The 19418-nt window shown below is 39.2% G+C and overlaps 2 protein-coding genes and 1 long non-coding RNA gene across 4 annotated transcripts in view; all 3 read left to right on the forward strand.

Annotated features, from left to right (window-relative positions):
- The window catches only part of LOC117805283, a 32210-nt gene extending 31420 nt beyond the window's left edge, over positions 1 to 790 (forward strand). Inside the window, exon 3 of the long non-coding RNA XR_004629391.1 lies at positions 741 to 790. This is a non-coding gene — a long non-coding RNA (uncharacterized LOC117805283). The remainder of the gene's footprint in view (positions 1 to 740) is intronic.
- Positions 791 to 3192: 2402 nt separating this feature from the next.
- On the forward strand, positions 3193 to 7171 carry myf6 (myogenic factor 6). Its single transcript, XM_034673961.1, has 3 exons — positions 3193 to 3776; positions 4184 to 4277; positions 6796 to 7171. Exons 1-3 carry the CDS (start codon positions 3261 to 3263, stop codon positions 6903 to 6905), a joined length of 720 nt encoding a protein of 239 aa, XP_034529852.1. The 5' UTR covers positions 3193 to 3260; the 3' UTR covers positions 6906 to 7171.
- A 1988-nt stretch (positions 7172 to 9159) lies between these two features.
- Positions 9160 to 17743, forward strand: myf5 (myogenic factor 5). Of its 2 annotated transcripts, XM_034673725.1 has the most exons (5): positions 9160 to 9468; positions 9870 to 9976; positions 15655 to 16083; positions 16987 to 17059; positions 17276 to 17743. In XM_034673725.1, the coding sequence occupies exons 3-5, from the start codon at positions 15712 to 15714 to the stop codon at positions 17473 to 17475; spliced, it is 645 nt and encodes a 214-aa protein (XP_034529616.1). In that variant the 5' UTR covers positions 9160 to 9468; positions 9870 to 9976; positions 15655 to 15711; the 3' UTR covers positions 17476 to 17743. The 2 variants fall into 2 exon arrangements, with proteins under 2 accessions (XP_034529616.1, XP_034529615.1); XM_034673724.1 differs by lacking the exons at positions 9160 to 9468; positions 9870 to 9976 and having other exon boundaries at positions 15577 to 16083.
- Positions 17744 to 19418: the final 1675 nt, after the last annotated feature.

Raw genomic sequence — 19418 nt, forward strand, 5'->3', positions numbered from 1 at the left:
GAACGAGATACTAAACGTTAACAGCAAGCCTAACCAGATTTAAAGGCATCTTGGGTCGAGGTGCAATGAATAGTAAAAAAGGCACACAGCTTGTGGATTTAAAGCTGGGGTTTGCAGTCTCGGAAAACTAGCATGAATTTGAATGTAGCTTTTCCTCATGACTCCGTCTAACCCCTCCCCACCTCCCCTCGGAGCTCCTCCAAAAAGACCCCCCCCCCCCGCTCACATGCACGAGCGCCGCTGATTCTCGACCATATGATGGTGACTCATTCAAAACCGGTCCTCACCAAAACATTATCATAGTGAAAGTTAAAAACACAAACAAACATGGCTGCTGTTAGTACTCACAACTGTCATTCTAGCATTATCCAGTTGTACTGGTGACACGATAACAGGAGAAAAGTTATAACACATATATAACACTGTAACAGCTCTACTGTTTGTTAAACGTGTTCAGTGTAGATGTTCTTAATTCCTACAGTGTTGATGGTCAGTGAAGGCATCAGGAGAGGTGTAGAGTGTGTGAGCGGGAGAGAGGAGAGACAAGAGGGGAAGTTCTTCATTCATTCAAACATTGATTGTTGTTTTGTTGGTTGTTGTGATCACGGCCGACAGTGATCGGTTATTAAAGCTCAACGTGTTCACGAATCGGCCCGTCATCACTACAGCGTCCAGACGGATGCTACAATACATCTACATTTCTGTAGGACTTACTGAATGTCATTAATTCTTTTTTTTAGACTCTGATCCAGACTACAGTCCTGAGCAAAGCACTTCATCGGGTCAGAGGGGACAGGCCCGAGGTGGAGCGAGAGGGGCTGTCAGTAGAGTCAGGGGAAGCAGAGGCAGGAGACGGGGAGTGACCGCCGGGGACATGTACGCTCTGCAGGAGGAGGGCAGAACGGCAGGACCGGATTTGATTGGTTTAAAATTTTGGGACCCAAAATACGGTGATTGGTTGGTGTTTTCCCAGGTTTACTCCGGCTGTAGATAGCAGCTTTTCTTCTCTCTTTTTCAAGAACACATTATGTATTGATTGCCATCAGGACATAAAGATAATTTTAACCAGTATGACAAAAAGTGTATCTAAATCTGATTACCAACCCCAGCTTTAAGGTGGCTCCAGCTAAAACCCTTAACACTGCTTGTCTTGTCTTGAAAATGAAGCATGCTGTCGTCCATTGTTCACATAACATCTTATATATTCACAGCCTGCATATTAAACTCAACATAGCGCTCACTCAGCATGAACGAGCCACTTGCAGGTTCTCCTTTTGCAGCCCTGAGCTCTTTAATCGAGGGATGATGAATGGAGATCTGGATCAACCTGCCTGCTCACGTGAATGCTGCATAATCGACACGTTAAAGTGAAGAGAGTAAGACTGGGAGACACCATGTTTACTGCTAATAGTATTTCCGACACCCTGTCAAACGATGAGGAGCCCCAGTGAGTCTCCTTCCACAACAACGTAACAGAACCCCGGGGTGGGGAGGGAACATCCGCAGGGTAAAAAGTAAAACCTGAGTCGTACAAAAATAGGAATCCCTCACATTCCCGCCGCCGCCTGTGAAGTTTTCCGATGTGAACCCTTGAAGGTTGGAGCAAAAATGCCACGAGCTATATATCACCTCCTCGCCGGCTTTAATCTCTTTTATGAATCTGAGATGAATGTGCCACGTTTCTATTTTTAACCTTGCGTGCATGTGTTTCTGCGAGCTGTTTTGACTCTGCACATTCCAGCCGATCTATGTTGGGATTCTCTCCAGGTTACAACTGGACATACCATTCTTACCGGCTAAAACAGGAACAACACATACGAGTGTGTACTGGGTTAAATGTCCTCAGTATGTGAGTGATATGACACACAGTGGGCTGATTATTCAAGCTTTAGCATTGAATAAAATATTCAGCTACTGTTTGTTGACTCTGAGTTTGAGAAATCCATCAGTGTGTTTATAATCTGGCAGAGTTTAGCTGCTATATTTGAATAATCCTCCATTATGAGGACCTTTTAGTGACTTTAATGCACTCAAATCTGCATTAATTGGTTATTTGGATCACTTGGGATTAGTGGGAACAATCGACAAACAGAACACCGGCATAATACCACCTTTTGATTTGATATGCAAAGCTTGTTAGAAGATAATCGCCTGTTTACACATTGAAGCAGAGCAGACAATAACATCTATTAAATGTCGCCCATTTGAAGGATACTGCTGCTCTCTCTCTCTCTCTCTCTCTCTTTCTCTCTCTCTCTCTTTCTCTGTCTCTCTCTCTCTCTATCTCTCTCTCTGTCTCTTTCTCTCTCTCTCTCTCTCTCTCTCTCTCTCTCTCTCTCTTTCTCTTTGTACAGTATCTCTGTTTGTTGCAAACTGAGGTACAGGTTCAGCAACGTTTCAACAACTTTGAACAGAACATTGTTGTTGTTATCACTACCTCTTCTGGTTTAAGTGACTTCTGTCATTGTCTGGATCACAAGATGTTGCTCCACTTCTCCTTATCAGAGATGGTTGAGGTCCAGTAGCTCCTCAGGCTGCTCTCACATCTTTGCCCGCTAACTGTCATTATTTCCCCACTCTCAAGACCAACCTGAGACCACAGTAACGTTTTTACCACAGTGTCAACAGGCAGTGGGGGAATGTGCTTTGTTGTTTGATGTTGAGAATTAATCACCAATTTTGTTTTGACCAATCAGAAGCATTCTCTTCTATTCTGTTTTTTTTTTGTTTGATTGATTACATTCCGTTTCATTCTAAGGTTTTCACCACAGTGTCAGAGTTTTGACACATCAAAATCAAGTATTTCCCCCAGCCTGTTAAAAAGAAAGAAAGTCTGGTTATATAGATGCTTTAGTCGTTCTTCATAAGTAGGTTATCAGCACCTTTAACATTCAGTTGTGCTCGGTTAACTTTGGAACAACACCTCCATGTCTTTCACTTTCCTTTCTGACGGCACTATAGGAAATATCTCTGCGTTCCCATTTTGTCTGGGCAGCAGCACCTGTCATGAAACCTGAGGTGACATTTCAATAGCTTCTGGAGCTCTTAATGTACATATGTGTGTGTACGTACATTTCCTCCACAGCGTCAGACAAGCTGTAAAGAACCATTGAAAAAAAAAGAGGCCTGGTGCAGTGTGGCAGCCAAAGTGTTGGATAGAGTTTCACATTCTATATATAATCCTGGTGACTTGTGTCCCTGCTGCTCTGTTTAAATGCCACAGAGTCCCACTGTCAAAACAGAGTGAGGGGCGCCACAATATGATGGACCTTTTTGAGACCAACACTTATCTTTTCAATGATTTGCGCTACTTGGAAGAAGGGGATCATGGACCACTACAACACCTGGACATGGCAGGAGTGTCCCCGCTTTACAACGGCAACGACAGCCCGCTGAATGAGGATAATATTCCATCTGAGACTGGAGGGGAGAGCAGCGGGGAGGAGCACGTCTTAGCACCCCCGGGTCTCCGCTCACACTGCGAAGGCCAGTGCCTCATGTGGGCCTGCAAGATCTGCAAGAGGAAGTCTGCTCCTACAGACAGACGCAAGGCGGCCACGCTGAGAGAGAGGAGGAGGCTGAAGAAGATCAACGAGGCCTTCGAGGCGCTCAAGAGGAAGACGGTGGCCAACCCAAACCAGAGGCTACCCAAGGTGGAGATTTTACGCAGCGCCATCAGCTACATCGAGAGGCTGCAGGAGCTGCTGCAGACTCTGGACGAGCAGGAGAAGACGCAGAACGGATCATCACACGGCTTTGACGCCAAAGAGCACAGTGTAAGCTGACATTGGATACCACAACTCAGGAAAAAGTCCCCTCGTGTTCCCGTCATGTTCCTGGAGTAGTGAGCCAGTGAAGTTCAGATTACTAAATGACTAAAGTTGACTTAGTAACAAGCTTTTATTTTATACTGTACCAATATCATGAGTTTAAAACTCCTACTAGTGTCTGTGGTGCTTTCAATGACATCATGGTGTGTTTACTGGCTCTGTTACTGTGGTATTTTTATTCCTGTTAAGACTCACAGTTTCTTATTATACAACTGTTGCTATCACCACTGTCTAATCTTCACCACCTTGGCTTGTTTCTAGATTAACCTTTGATTTTTTGATGGAAAATACACTCATATTTTATTATTAACTGATAAGAAAGAGTATGAGTATGACGTTATGTGTTTCTACAGGTGTCAGGTCATGACTACCACTGGAAAAAGTCCTCCGATTGCTGGCCGACCTCTGCTGATCATTCCAGTGCAGCCATGATTAACCACAGAGAAGGTACGTCCATCAAACTCCGTATAATCCCAAATTACTAACAACACTCACATGGTGATCATTTGCAGCACGCATCGTACTATGGTTGAGGTCTTTTAAATGTTGGACAGTTCTGCACATTTTAACCACTTTTAAATTGATTTTCGAAACCAGAAAGACAACAAATAATGAGCCAAATGGATATATTTGATAACCTTATAATAACTGTAATACAACAGCTAAGATTGCTAGTGGTCCAAGATGTGAAAGGTGAGTCCCAAAAATCAAGCTAACGAGCAAGTCCCAAAAAACAAGCTAACTAGCAAGTCCCAAAAATCAAGCTAACTAACAAGTCCCAAAAAACAAGCTAACTAGCAAGTCCCAAAAATCAAGCTAACTAGCAAGTCCCAAAAATCAAGCTAACTAGCAAGTCCCAAAAATCAAGCTAACTAGCAAGTCCCAAAAAACAAGCTAACTAGCAAGTCCCAAAAATCAAGCTAACTAACAAGTCCCAAAAAACAAGCTAACTAGCAAGTCCCAAAAATCAAGCTAACTAGCAAGTCCCAAAAATCAAGCTAACTAGCAAGTCCCAAAAATCAAGCTAACTAGCAAGTCCCAAAAATCAAGCTAACTAGCAAGTCCCAAAAATCAAGCTAACTAGCAAGTCCCAAAAAACAAGCTAACTAGCAAGTCCCAAAAAACAAGCTAACTAGCAAGTCCAAAAAAAAAAGCTAACTAGCAAGTCCCAAAAATCAAGCTAACTAACAAGTCCCAAAAAACAAGCTAACTAGCAAGTCCCAAAAAACAAGTTAACAAGCAAGTCCCAAAAATCAAGCTAACGAGCAAGTCCCAAAAATCAAGCTAACTAGCAAGTCCCAAAAAACAAGCTAACTAGCATGTCCCAAAAATGCTACAGCTAACACATGTTGACATTAGAAAGTGAAACCCTGACGAGACATTGGGCCATATTTCATTCATTCATTCATACCGCACACACTGTGAAATGTACATACTGTAAAAAATGATGTAAAATAATCACTTTGTACTGTATAGTCTAATGTATACCATAACCATAGTCATAGCCTGTTCATAGCCTGTACATACCTGTAGCAATAGTCACTCATGTAGATGCATATTATATTATATTATATTTATTCATCATTCATAACTCTGTATATTCTGTATTATTTATATTATTTAATTTACCGCTAAAGCAATCTATATTTCATTGCTTGTACCTGTGACATGCCCAATGACAACACATCTAGTCTAATCTAATCTAATCTAATCTAATCTAATCTAATCTAATCTAATCTAATATTTCAAGATAACTGAGGTATTTGCAAACCCTCTGCTAACTGTGCAATAACGTCTAATTTAGCATTCAACCACTTGCTAGCTAAAACTGTTGTTTGTTTATTGTTAACCCTTTGCTAACAGTGTGATAACAGACAATTTTGGCATTCAGCTGCCTCATACTTAACTGTTGTTTTTTGCTAGTCGTGTATAATGAAATGAGACAAGCTCAGCTAATGTTGTGCCAATGCTAGCTAACTGTAGTGCTAGCTTGGAAGTACGAAATGCTAAAATGGAACCACAAGTTTTGTAAATAGGAAATCTGAAAAGATGTTGATTGATTTCAGGCCTTTTCAAGCTAAATCACAACTAAGATAACTAACTGTTGCTTATGTTAGCTGTTAGCTCACAGTAGCTGATGTGTATCTTTGAAATATGGCACTTTTAACTCATGTTAGCATTTCGCCACTTCCTAGCTAGTGTTATTATTTGTTACTGAGATAAGATCAGATTTAAAAAAAATATCTTTAAATCTAGCTGGTGATAATTTTAGTAAGGAAGTGGTTGAATGCTAACTTTAGCTCTTGTCTGACTTAACCCCCCTGTTACCCTCAAATTTACTAACATCATTTATTTTTGGGGTCAATTTGACCCCAGAAATTTAAACCTCCAGAAACTGATTGTTGCCCATGTTAATGTGTCAGGTACTTTATGTTTCTTTTAGGTTACAAAAATGTATGTTATAGTGACTTCAATATCAATATCATCCAAAACAACTAAAACTAATGTGTTGATATTTCTTATGTTTTATAAAGCTAAAACAGCCTGGGGTCAAATTGACCCAAAGGAACACCGCTGCGTTATATTTTTTTTATAGGAAATGAAAACATATCAACATTTTAATTTTATGTTTTCCCAGTTGTCCCCATTAAATGAGGAAAAGTCATGAAACATGAGGCCAAAAAAATTATGTTAGTCATTGATTTAGAGACGTTGATCATTGAATGGGGTCCAATTGACCCCAAGGATAATAGGAGGGTTAAGCTAACAGGTAAGAACAAATGTTTTATACTTTGAAATGTAGCTGTTGAAAGTTCACTTTTTAATTGTCCTCTAAGTAGCTAATGACTTCTTCTTTGCTTTCAACCTGGAACAAAGATTCACATTAGGTCTATAGCAGCATTCAAGTGTGACATCAAATGATTCCAGTGTGAATAAAGTGATTTAAATTAAGTTTCATTTTCAGTAAACACAGAGTCTACTGGATCCTCGAGCCTCCTGCGCCTGTCGTCCATCGTGGACAGCATCACCACGGAGGAGAAAGTCATCGTCAGCGAGGAAGTCTCAGAAAACTGAACATCAGCAGTAACGACCTCGACTTAGTTCATAGAGTTTAAAGTTCCATTGTTACCTTTAGAAGTATTTCCACTATCTTTAGCCACTTGTCTCCATTTGTACAGCAGGAACAACACATTTGTACATATTTTATAAGAATGTGATGTTTAGATTTATTTATTTTGTATTCAGAAACACATCAACTCTTTGAGAAAGCTGACATTGTATTTAAATATTTGTACATAACTGACCAAGGGAATAAAATAGCTACTTTTGCAAAGCTGTAACCGTTTGTGTTTGTCATTCTTTGATGGTGAGGTGGATAATCTGCACAAATAGAGGCAGGAAACGTCCAAATCCAAGATCTTTTTGGGGTTTCTAAACTCCTTCATCTCTCATTCCAGGCACAAAGGATATAGTTTAAATCAAGCAGCATTCATGGTGATAAGAAGTCCACAGAATCAGTTTTAACCCCTCTGGAATAGATTTCTGTGACAGCCAGGCTGCGTCTTTTTGTTCTTCAGGCTGATCCCAAACAGAAACCTGAGTCTCCTCCAAACACAGCCTGCCTCCCCTCGTCTTCCCTCCCCTCTCACATGATCAGGCATGGAAACTTTAGGCATTAGGCCCGAGTGCAAAGCCTGCTGGGATGATGAAGTTATGTGAGTCATTAAGTCTGAATTTATCATCGCCTGCTTTAGCAAAGTGTTTACATGTGAGCTATTAAAACGAGTGACGTGACGCTGACGGTATGTAAATCCATTGAGTCTTGTTTGTGGTGTAGTGACATGGTGGGGGTGGTGTTTGTTGATGATGTCGGGGTGAGCTGGTCTCCCTCAGAACTCGGTGGATGACACAGAGATGTGGTTGACCTCTGGGACTCTGCCTCATTTCTCAGAGCTGCAAACACTCACAAACTTTGTTGAAGCAATTAGTCGCAGGGTTGAGATTTGTCAGGATATAAAGATCCTGATATGACTCCTAGCAGGACAAACAAGGCTGTTTGTAGACTTTGGGAAACTTGAGCAATTCACCAACATTTACAGGAATTTTAAGCAGAAATTCAACGATTTTTAAAAATTCTTCCAGGAATTTTCAGAAACTTTCTTAAGAATATCTGAAACTTGTTACGAATTTGGGAGAATTTTACTGTGAATTTTTAGAACCAGTCTTAAAAAAATTCAGAAACTTTCTCAGAGTTTTGAGGAATTTTACAAGGAATTATGCAAAATGTTCCTTGGACGTTTTGGAAACTTTCCTCTCCATTTTCAGGACAGTAATTAATTCTAATTTTCAGTGAATTTTTAGTAACTTTCCCAAGAAGTTTTGGAAACATGTATTTTAAGGACTGTTCTGCAGTTTCAGGACTTAACTGGAATTTTCCTGTTGAATTATCAAAAACTTAGGGAAAGTCTTCCAGAAAGTTTGGGAAATTATCAAAGATTATCTTAAGAATTTTTAGAAACTTTCTTGGGAAGTTTTGGAAATTATCAGGGTGTTTTTAAAAAAAAAACATTCCTACACATTTTTGTAACTTTCCTGATTTTTTTTAGAAACTTTCCTTAAATTTGTCTGATTTTTTCCCAGAATTATGAGGAATTTTCCTAGGAATTAATCAAAAAATGTCCTTGGAATTTTTGCAAACTATCCAGTGTATCTTCAAGACTTTCCCTGAATTGTATTTTGAACTTTTCCTGGGAATTACATAGAAATTTTCCAAGAAGTTTTAGAAACTTTCTGAAGTGTTTCAAAAACTTTCCTGTGTACTTTCAGGACTTAACAGGAGTTTTCCTAGTGAATTATCAAAAATGTTATTAAAACTATTGGAATATTTACAAGGTATTTTTCAGAAGCATCTTTACAAATTTCTGGAAACTTTCCCAGGAATTTCTGAAACTTTTCTGTGTATTTTAAGGAATTTCTCCAGGACAATTTTCAACACTTTGATGAAAATATTCATACAACACATGCCAAACCATGCAACTCACACACATGTACTCAGTAGCCACCTATTCTACTCCTGAGCAATTTTCACCATATGTCATGAAAATGTTCCCTAGACAATAACTAGGTCTGTTTATACAATATTTTGCATAAACAGACTATTGTACTATTCATCACAGAGTAGTATACTCTGTGCTCCCTACAGGTGCTGCTCTCAGCCTCACCTGCTGCAGCTGGTGATTGAGCTCACCTGTATTCCATTAACAATCACAGAGAGAGTATAAAAGCAGGAGGCAGCCAAGGCCTTTGGGCCTGCAGCTGTTTGTGTGTTTGGATGTCTTCCTGAGATGAGTGCTTGCTCCTCCTGTGAAAGGATGTGTTTTCTTTGAGGCGTTAGAGTAATTTGTTTTTAATGATTGTAGTTTATCGTGTTTGCATTCTTTGTATGGAAGTTTGTAGTTAGTTTAACAAAAGCCAGTGTTTCAAAGTGCTTTACTAAACCTATAACTCCCAATAACAACATATCTATACGTGTATGAAAATAACAAGAAGACATGAGTAATGACACACTTACATTTAACATAAACTTTTATTCCAGTAAAGAATACGATCTCTTGTTCCTCCACTGAGCAGACTAAATGTAAGTTAATCCACGTCTCCTCTCCGACTGGTTTCAACAGAGCTATTCATATCTTTGACCAAATATCCTGAAAGCAGGCGGAAACATAATATCCTGAAACAGTAATGTGATTTTAATGGGCTCCTGCTCGCTCGCTCTGTCTGATAGCAGCTGAACTGCTCTCTACTTTCTGCAGCTCCAGGGGTATCTGCTAATTGAATGTCTGTTTGGTAATGGCTTCATTTCAGCACAAACACCAACAATCACCATTCATGATGAAGAAAGGAGTTTGCTAATCAGAGATACTTGGAGCAGCCTGACATTAAAATATGTCTGTCATATTTTATACAAAGCTTTATTTTGTCATAAAACGTGAATCCCAGCTGCGTCTCGAACCCTTCTGTCTTATTCCACCCCCCCAGGCTCGCTCTGGTCGGACTTTACAGGCGTTTTCTGGCGTTACTGATGACACCATATAATCCTCATTTGGCTGTGAAAGCAGTGTTTTAAGAGTACGAGCTGCTGAAAGGTGAGCTGCAGGGGCTGAATGCTTGAATTTATCCAGACTTTAACTTGAAGATCCTGCGAGGAAAAGGATTCACTGCAGAGCTGTCTGCCGGTTCACCTCAGTCTGCTCGCTGCCAAACAAATGCTGGTGCCACTCAAAATGTTTTCAAGCTCGTTTTTGTGGGAAGTTTGAAACAGACTTTGGTGCAGGGTCATAAAAGAGAAATAAATCTGAAAGACAAAAAAAAATCTAAATATTTTTAAATGAATTTCTGCAGTTTTTTAATCTAAATATTTCAATGGATACATCTTTAAAAATGAGTATAATCAATTTTGTATTCCCTTCTATCTCTTGATTTATATGTTCCTCCTATAGATATACACTACCAGTCAAAAGTTTGGACACACCTTCTCATTCAATGTTTATTATTTATTTTAACTATTTTCAACATTGTAGATTAATACTGAAGACATCAAAACTATGAAATAATCTGGTTTTACCATAACCTGGATTACAACAGTTGTCAAATAGGGCTCTCCATTGTGTACTAACCCTACCTCTAAACAACACAACTGATGGTCTCAAACACATTAAGAAGGCAAGTCATTCTACAAATGAACTCTTGACAAGGCTCATGTTAACTAGAAACCATTCCAGGATACCACTTCATGAAGCAGACTAAGAGAAACCATTCCAGGAGACCACTTCATGAAGCAGACTGAGAGAATACCAAGAGTGTGCAAAGCTGTCATGAAGGAAAAAGGGGGCTACTTTACAGAATCTAAAATATAAAACATATTCTGCTTTGTTTAATAAAATAATTCCATATATGTTCTTTCATAGTTTTGATGTCTTTGGTTTTAATCTACAGTGTTTCAAATAATTAGAATAAATACAAACCCTTGAATGAGAAGGTGTTTCCAAGTTGACTGGTAGTGTATGCTAATAGTGATTTAATTATATCACTTTCTTTGCCTGATTCTGTTTCATACTGTTGTAGCTTTGCCTTCAATCACAAAGCTGTCAATCAACTGGTTGTGGGCGGGTCTTCCTGCACAAATCATGTCCTGCAACTTTGTATTATTTATCTATGCATTTATATAGCAATAGCAATTTTATTTATAAAGCACATTTCATTACACGTAAGTTCAATGTGCTTTACATGGAGAATTAAAAACATAAAGACATTTTTCCAAATAGAATAAATAAAAACAGAAAAACAATAGATACACCCAACATACATCAGACACAGCAATCAAACAAACAGCAAGTGTTGCTGCAACCAGTCACAACATTCATCAAATCATTCATAAGCTTGAGAAAATAAATGTTTTCAGTCTCTTTTTAAAAGTGGAGACAGTTGTTATGGACCTGAGGGCAGCAGGCAGTCTGTTCCAAAAAATGGACCACAGTATACCATATATCTATTATTATTATTATTATGATTATTATCATTATTATTATTATTATTATTCGCATTCACCTTACTTTATTGTCTCAGTCTTGTCATTTTTTTATACACCACAAAAAAACCAGATAATTTATTTTATGGCCACTCAAGGCGTCCGTACACTTTTTATTTTCATTTATGAATTAATTTATTCATTTTTCATTTTTCTTTTTATTTAAAGCTGCTGTGAGGAACTTTTGTTTTGTATCGATTCTGGCGCCCCCTGGTGGACAAAGTGATACCTCTTATCTCTTGTCCTATACATGCAAAAGTAGTGTTTTCAACAGAAGCCTCATCCTGTTGTGTTCAACAGTCAACTTTATCAGGCAATGTGATTATTTTCCATGAAAACAGTCAAATAAAGGCTGTTTCTGAGGCAAGATGTCCATCATCTGGTCTGACACATGACATTTACAAATTTGAATCACATTACACGAGGCCTGCAGTATGTACAAGGTGACAGTGTTGTTGGGAATAAAGTAAATCAGTAGTTTAGAATATCTCTGTAGCACGTTCTTTAGCTTAAAACATCCGGGGGACAGAAAGAAAGGAAGGAAGGAAGGAAGGAAGGAAGGAAGGAAGGAAGGAAGGAAGGAAGGAAGGAAGGAAGGAAGGAAGGAAGGAAGGAAGGAAGGAAGGAAGGAAGGAAGGAAGGGGGGAAGAATCCAGAGGGAGGTTATTTAGATTGGCCAAGTGTGTGAGTTCAGTTCAGGAAAAAGAACAGGGAGAGAAAAACACATTGATTAATGCACAATATTGATTTATACATTTAAACCAAAAATGATTCAAAGAATTCAAAGTTTTAAAATGGAGGTCATAAAGAGGCATCAGTATCATTTTAAGTCTGTTTTCCAGCCATTTCAAAACTCCTCACAGGGCCTTTAAGTTTAAGATAGATTTATACAGCACATTCTCAAATGAGCACTTTTAACATTTTAAATGAGAGTTTTTTGAAGAAAAGCCTAAAAAACACTTAGTTTTTGTTTTTTAAGCTCATTCATATGCAGAATTTCCTTGCAATACAATTTTTAGTTGCTAAATAAATAACTTTAATTTAACCAAAAGTCTTTATACAGTGAAAATGTACACAAATATCAACATTTAGCACTAAGTAAGGGCTTTCATTTCTTCTGAACATGGTTTAAAGAAGGTTTTTGTTTCCAGGGATGTGCAAAATAAATCTCCTGTAGCTGTCAGTGAGGTTTGTGTTATTCCAACCCAGCAGCATATTAAGTCAAAGCAGGAGGCCGTTGAGAAGAAATAAGGTTTTCAGACGTGAGCAGGACAGACATAAAGGCTCACCCCCTGCCCCTCACTTAACTCTGCCTCTGACCCTTGAGATCAACAAAAACTCAAACTCTAACTTTTCCCCAGAGAGCTTCTTCTTCTTCTTCAGCAGCAGCAGCGCGTGGAAACAACCATGTGCTGTGTGAATCTCACTTCTCCTGCCTCCATGTCTCTCTGTTGATTCCAGGTTTTCTCCTCGTGCTCGTTGTTCTCAACACAAACACTCTTTGATCCTCTCAGCAGCTACACGCGCGATGTCTTCTTCAGCTGTGCCTAATCCAAAGTCTCTCTGCTGCTAGGAGCTGCAGGGCCTGCCTGTTTTCTTAGGTGCGCCCTGTTCCCAGAGAAGAGGACTCACCAAACGCTTTGACACATTGTGAGAAAGATCCGCATTGTATCCTTGTAAGCTGTCAACAACATCATTACCTGAACTGCTTAGGGTCGGTCTGCAGAAACCAAACTTCAGTAGGATCATAAGAGACGTTTCAACTTTACAGAGTTTTAAATTGAGCCTTTATTTTGAAGGGACACAGAGAGAGGCGAAATTTCACCTCTAAATGAAGAAAAATACTCATTATATATATTTAATGAGCTGGACTTTGAAAATGAGTCATTTCTGCTTTCTATAATTTTGTTAAAAAAGGAACATCTCAAAGTTAAGCTGTGATTTTTACACTTAACTTGAGCATCTCCATATTTAATATTTTAAAAAATGAGGCCTTCATAAATTAAAATATCCATCCTCTTCAGATGGTTTTATGTCCTCCTGTAAAATAAAATAAATAAATACATATCTTAATAAAAAGTATAAAATAGGTCAAGATTTTTCAGTCTGTCTCTGTAAACATTAAAGAAAATAATAATTGTAATAATCTGTAAAATACATAAAACTTAATTTCCATACAAGCTTCTCTCTTGTTTAAAAGCAACAATCAAATAAAACAAAGCCATGCTACAAAAGTCCTCCACTCTAACTGAAGCTGCTGCACTATGACCATCTGTTGTAAGGCAGCACTTTCAGAACTACATCAAGAGAACTCCTAAAGTCAAAAACTTCTGGAGTCACTCTTTAAAAAACTTAAATTAAAAAAATATGCATCATACCAGAACAGTAGATTCCTCCTTGATATCTCAATCCTGTTTGACGATAGAAAACTTAACTCAAGCTGTGATTTCTTCACTGTAAACAAGTCTGCAACTTACACAGAAACTATTGCATCATCTGCAGTGTGCAGAAATCTCTACAAATTACAGAAATAATAATTTGCAAAAAGTTAAATATATGTGGAGATGATTGGATCACTTTTATTTTCATCCTGTAAAGAAGGAAAACAAAGCTCTGAGTAGTTGCACCAAATGGCCTTTAGTGAGGCAGCATGTCAGTCATAAATTAATAAAACCACTTTTATTAAAGTCTGTTTGCAGGGTGGAAAAAAAGCAAAATATCATGCATAACTGAAACTGCATCCATCTAATGAATATAGAGGAAGTGTTTTAAAACACTTTAAGATGGTTTGATCCGAAGCATAAAGAAGTAAAGTGTCAAAAACCCTCAAAGTAATTCTGTTAAGACAAGAAGCAAATACAAGTCAAACTGTGATTTCTGCAAACTACTTTTGATCCACTTTGTTTAAAGCTACTACAGTTCATCACATGCATGTAAACTCATGCACCGAAAAGACCATCTGATGTGAGCAGAACCTCTTTACTTAATGAGGAAATTTAACTTTTGTCTAAATAATCTGGAGATGGTAGGATTTACTCTGCAGAAACACAAATATAAAAACTCTTAGATTTCTTCAAGGATAGGAAAAATAGATGTCTGGCTGGTAACTAGAAACTTCCTCCATCTCCTAAATGAAGAAAACAACATTTAAGAAGTACTTTAAAACACTTAAAGTTGGTTTATTTGATTGGCAGCATTAAAAGTTAAATATGTAAAACCCTCGCAGTCATTCTGTTAAGAGAAGGAACCCACTGAAAGTCAAGCTGTGATTCTGCTCCATAAACATGGTTGTAATCTTATTGCTTGCAGCCTCTTGAATAAAAGCTCCTGCTCCGTGATGACCATCTGTTCTGAGCCGGGTTGAGGTACTCGTCTTGTGTCAATAACTTTAACGGTCAAAATTTGGCCCTCCTGAGTCAGAGTGGTGCGGAGGATTGCACAGTGGTGTCAGTAGTGTAATTAGGGCTTTTAATGAGCTCTGGCAAACAGAGCTCTCCTCACTCGCAGCACCTTCACTGATGATCTCGGGGTGTTTAGATGGGCTTACCACTGTAATGTGAATTCACAGGGCTTGAAATGTTACACCTTCCTATGCAGCTGGGCTGCATCTGCAACGCTGCTGTCTGCAGCGGAACAATCGGCCTGCATACTCCAACAAGTGCTCAACCTCTGCTGCACAGTTTGACCAAACAAAACTCTCTCTTCTTTATTTATGTCTTCATATTTAAGTGTCACTTTCATTGTTACATCTAAAAAAGACGCCTGGAGATAAATCAGGACTGAAGAATCACTTGTGTGGAGTTGAAACACGATAATGTGGAATCTGCGAATGTTCTCCCGCTATCCTGAAACATTCCCAAACATCGTATTCATCACGGCCTTGCAGGAGGAAGGTTTTTGGAAGGAGTGATTGGTGGTGATGAGTAGGAAAACACCAGTAAGTGCAGATGTGGGAAACTCTGCAGGGTACTGGGGGGTGAGATGGGGCAGGGAGGGAGCTGAGCTAACCCCAGCCTGCCTTCTGGCTGGGCCAATGGGCCATGGTAATTAGATCTGGCCAATGTGGGCCCTGGGCTCTGGCCTGGGGGCATATAAGGGGGGCCCCGGGGCAACAGACCCCTCATATCACTCAGAGGTCTCCTCTCTCTCCAACACACTCCTTCCTTCCTTCCTCTGCGCCCATCTCTCCATCCATTCTAACCCCAACCAGCTATGGACGTCTTCTCACCATCCCAGGTCTACTACGACCGAGCGTGCACTTCGTCTCCGGACAGCCTGGAGTTCGGCTCTGGCATGGAGCTCGCTGGATCGGACGAGGACGAGCACGTCAGGGTCCCTGGAGCCCCTCACCAGCCGGGGCACTGCCTCCAGTGGGCCTGCAAAGCCTGCAAACGCAAGTCCAACTTTGTGGACCGCAGACGAGCCGCCACCATGCGTGAGCGCAGGCGGCTGAAGAAGGTCAACCACGCTTTTGAAGCTTTGAGGCGCTGCACCTCGGCCAACCCGAGCCAGAGACTCCCGAAGGTGGAGATCCTCCGCAACGCCATCCAGTACATCGAGAGCCTGCAGGATCTGCTTCGAGAGCAGGTGGAGAACTACTACGGCCTGCCTGGAGAGAGCAGCTCCGAGCCGGGGAGTCCACTGTCCAACTGCTCAGACGGCATGGTAAGACCCATCTTCAGACTCAAACATCTGTTCCTTCTAGACCTCTTTAGGGTCCTTACAGAGACAGAACCTGAACTGCATGTAAGACAGAACTTCATGTTGTAGAAACATCTCAAGGATCTCTCACATCAGCTCCAAACACTTCTGATTTCTCATCATTTCTTCTGAAAATACATCCTGGATTTCCAATCTTAAAACCTCTTCATCAAATGAGCTTGTCTCGCCTCAAGACCTCAATTACCCTGCCTCTCCATGCATGTCTCACTCTGCTGTAACTCCTTAATGCAAACATGTATTCAGCAGCCTCACATGTATCCCTGCCCTCTGTTTGTAACACAAGTTATTACCAGTCAGGATAAATTAGATGCTTCTGAGAACAGTCTGAAGGAGAAACAAAAGAACTTGCAGTGATTGCTTTCCCACCATCGGACACTTTATATCCCCCCCTAATAAACCAAACTAAATCCACCTTGCTGAAGTCTGGCAGGAAAAAACGGCGCGCATTTCTGCATTCCATCCTGCCTGCATGTTCTGCACCGCTGCCAGGATTTTCTGCAGATTTACTCAGAGAAAGTGTCATCTTGCACAAACTGGTGTTGCTTCCACTGATACAATCGATTGGCTACGCTCGGAGCAGAGCGGGCAAGGGGAAAGGAGAGCGCACACACTCACTGCAGCTCCGGCTTTAAGGTGCATGTGAAATAAAGAAGGCCCATAACTTTTGGAATTCAGGATTTATTGGTCTGTCGAGAAAAATTATGAAGGAGGGCATTGGGTTGTTTTTGCACTTTTTCATGCTTCTTCCTTCCTTTCTGAAAACACAACAGTTAATGTCTGTCAGTGGAAGTGTTTTTTTTACTGCAGGAATTCAAGGTTAAATTAGATTTCTCTTTTTCTTTGCAGGTTGACAGCAACAGTCCGGTGTGGCAACAGCTGAATGCAAACTACAGCAACAATTATTCATATGCAAAGAATGGTAAGACCTTTTTTACAGCATCCACAGCTTGATATGAAAACATCTCAAAATTGGATGTTGAATACTTTACTTGTATTTTTTGTTTTGCTTATATTACCAGTGTTAAAGTATATTAACTAATTGACTCAAATGTATACAAATTGAAAAATGTTTTGTACTGTTGATGCATATTTTTGTAAATCCAGTCTGATCTTAAATTTCTCTTCCTGTTTTCAGACAGTTTAGGCGATAAATCAGCCGGAGCCTCCAGCCTGCAGTGCCTCTCCAGCATCGTGGACCGTCTGTCTTCAGTGGAGTCCAGCTGCGGCCCGGCGGCTATGAGAGACATGGCATCCACCTTCTCCCCCGGCAGCTCTGACTCGCAGCCCCACACGCCGGAGAGCCCCGGCACCAGGCCCGTCTACCACGTCCTGTGAGGGACAACTTGTGGAGCTTTGTGGTGGATGTAGAGCAGCTGTTATTGCGTCAAGAGAAGAAGAAAACACGCCGAGGAGGAGCTGCTTTTTATTTTGTACATGAGATTGTAAATAATGTAAATGCCCATTTATTCTAAACATGCTATTATAGCCAGTGACACATATTTAATTCTGACAGTTATTCCAACATGAAGTTGTATTTAAGTGCTTTTAATTTCTTACTTTTCATCCTGTTGTGAACATTAAATCTTTCACCATTTGTACTAAAGTTTGAGATCTCTGTATTTTCTTCTTCTTCTTCTATTTCTTTGTGTTTGGACATTTTTTAAATCATCTCACTAGTGAGGAAGCTAACTAAAATGCTGGCAAAATTCAACAATGCAAACAAAAAAACTGAGAAACTTTAAGGATATTACTTAAAATAAAAAAATAATGTTACTTAAAATAATAAAAAATAATATTACTTAAAATGATAAAAAATAATATTACTTAAAATAATAAAAAAAAATAATATTACTTAAAATAATAAAAAAAAATAATATTACTTAAAATAATTTTAAAAATAATATTACTTAAAACAATAAAAAATAATATTACTTAAAATAATAAAAAAATATTTTTCACTATGACAAACTCAAATAATGTCTCAGGGTTGTGTTTTCAACTTTATTTAATATGTATAAAAATAAAGAAATATTTTGAAAAGGGCAAAAAACAATTAACCTCAAAGTGACTTTCCCTCAGAGTTGTTGCATCTTTAAAGCTCCTGTGAGTAACTTTCCATCTGCATTGCGTTTGGCGCCCCCTAGTGGTAATGTAGAATCTCTTATCTCTTTGCCACTACATGTGCAAGTTTTTTCCTTAAACAAAAGTCAAATTTTTCTTATTTAAAGCGGTGAAATGCAACACTCTTTGTGGAAAATGTAAGAAAATAAGGCTGTTTTATCAGTCACTTCCTCCTTATCTGACACCTACCCCCCATGGCAGCATTTTCAGGCATTAACATTAGCCCTAAAGAAAGAACAGACTTTATGATGATGGTCTTGTTTGCTTTTTTAGCTCTTAAAGAGGCATTAGTGTTCATTTCAGTCTGTTTTATAACCAACTAAAAAATCCTCACAGGAGCTTTAATTTTTACATTTTAAGGACCTTATTCCTAAATTTACGTCATAATAAAATATTATTTATATAGCGCTTCTCAAAAACTCAAAGACACTGTAAAACTGTAAACTGTTAAAATCAATACAAGCAAAAAACAAATAACACAGATCAAACAAAACAACAGTACAATCACAAATTAAATGCTAACTCAAAAAGGTGAGTTTTTAAAAGAGATTTGAAAACGTAAAGCACATAATGCAATGTCACCATGATTAAAACACTGATTGATGATATTATGATGAGCTTTTTTAAAGACATCAGCAACAGAAATGTCTCATCTTCCATTAATAACATTTCAATGATAGATTTAGCCGTCTTGTATGTCTCTGCATGATAATGAGGCCCCTGAAAGTCAGTTTAATAAAATTATTATTTATTACATGGCAAAAACCGTCCCACACAGGGGTCGATCCAGGAGGAGAGTGTGGGCTGTCTGCAGCTAACAAGGTGTGGAGCTCACATTTAGAAACCTTATAGAGGTCAGCTGATACCATTAATCACCACTCAGCGCCATAATCGCTCATGTAGCCGGCCGTGTGTGAGTCATTACCACGGAGAGGACAAGGGTTTACCTCCTGGAGAACGTCTGTTTTCTGCAAAGATTTCAATATAAACATAATTTACATAAAATAGAGGCAAAATTAAAAGTCTGAGTTTGAAAATGAAGAGCAGGCCCTTTGTGACGTCTCAGTGTGTGTGTGTGTGTTTGTTGTGCCTTTGGGGAAGTGTGTTTAGAGGCAGCCAGAGGTGTGTGTACCTGTTTGTTCTCCCCTCTCCAAATG

Source organism: Notolabrus celidotus, chromosome 21 (assembly GCF_009762535.1).
Source record: "Notolabrus celidotus isolate fNotCel1 chromosome 21, fNotCel1.pri, whole genome shotgun sequence".
Lineage (NCBI taxonomy): Eukaryota > Metazoa > Chordata > Actinopteri > Labriformes > Labridae > Notolabrus > Notolabrus celidotus.

Excerpts from the sequence above, each read along its gene's own strand:
- myf5 (XM_034673724.1), top strand. The coding sequence starts at position 15,631 with ATGGACGTCTTCTCACCATCCCAGGTCTACTACGACCGAGCGTGCACT. Across the intron at positions 16,084-16,986 it reads CCAACTGCTCAGACGGCATG|GTTGACAGCAACAGTCCGGT; the intron begins GTAAGACCCATC and ends TTTTCTTTGCAG. Across the intron at positions 17,060-17,275 it reads TTATTCATATGCAAAGAATG|ACAGTTTAGGCGATAAATCA; the intron begins GTAAGACCTTTT and ends TCCTGTTTTCAG.
- myf6 (XM_034673961.1), top strand. The coding sequence starts at position 3,261 with ATGATGGACCTTTTTGAGACCAACACTTATCTTTTCAATGATTTGCGC. Across the intron at positions 3,777-4,183 it reads TTGACGCCAAAGAGCACAGT|GTGTCAGGTCATGACTACCA; the intron begins GTAAGCTGACAT and ends GTGTTTCTACAG. Across the intron at positions 4,278-6,795 it reads CATGATTAACCACAGAGAAG|TAAACACAGAGTCTACTGGA; the intron begins GTACGTCCATCA and ends TTTCATTTTCAG.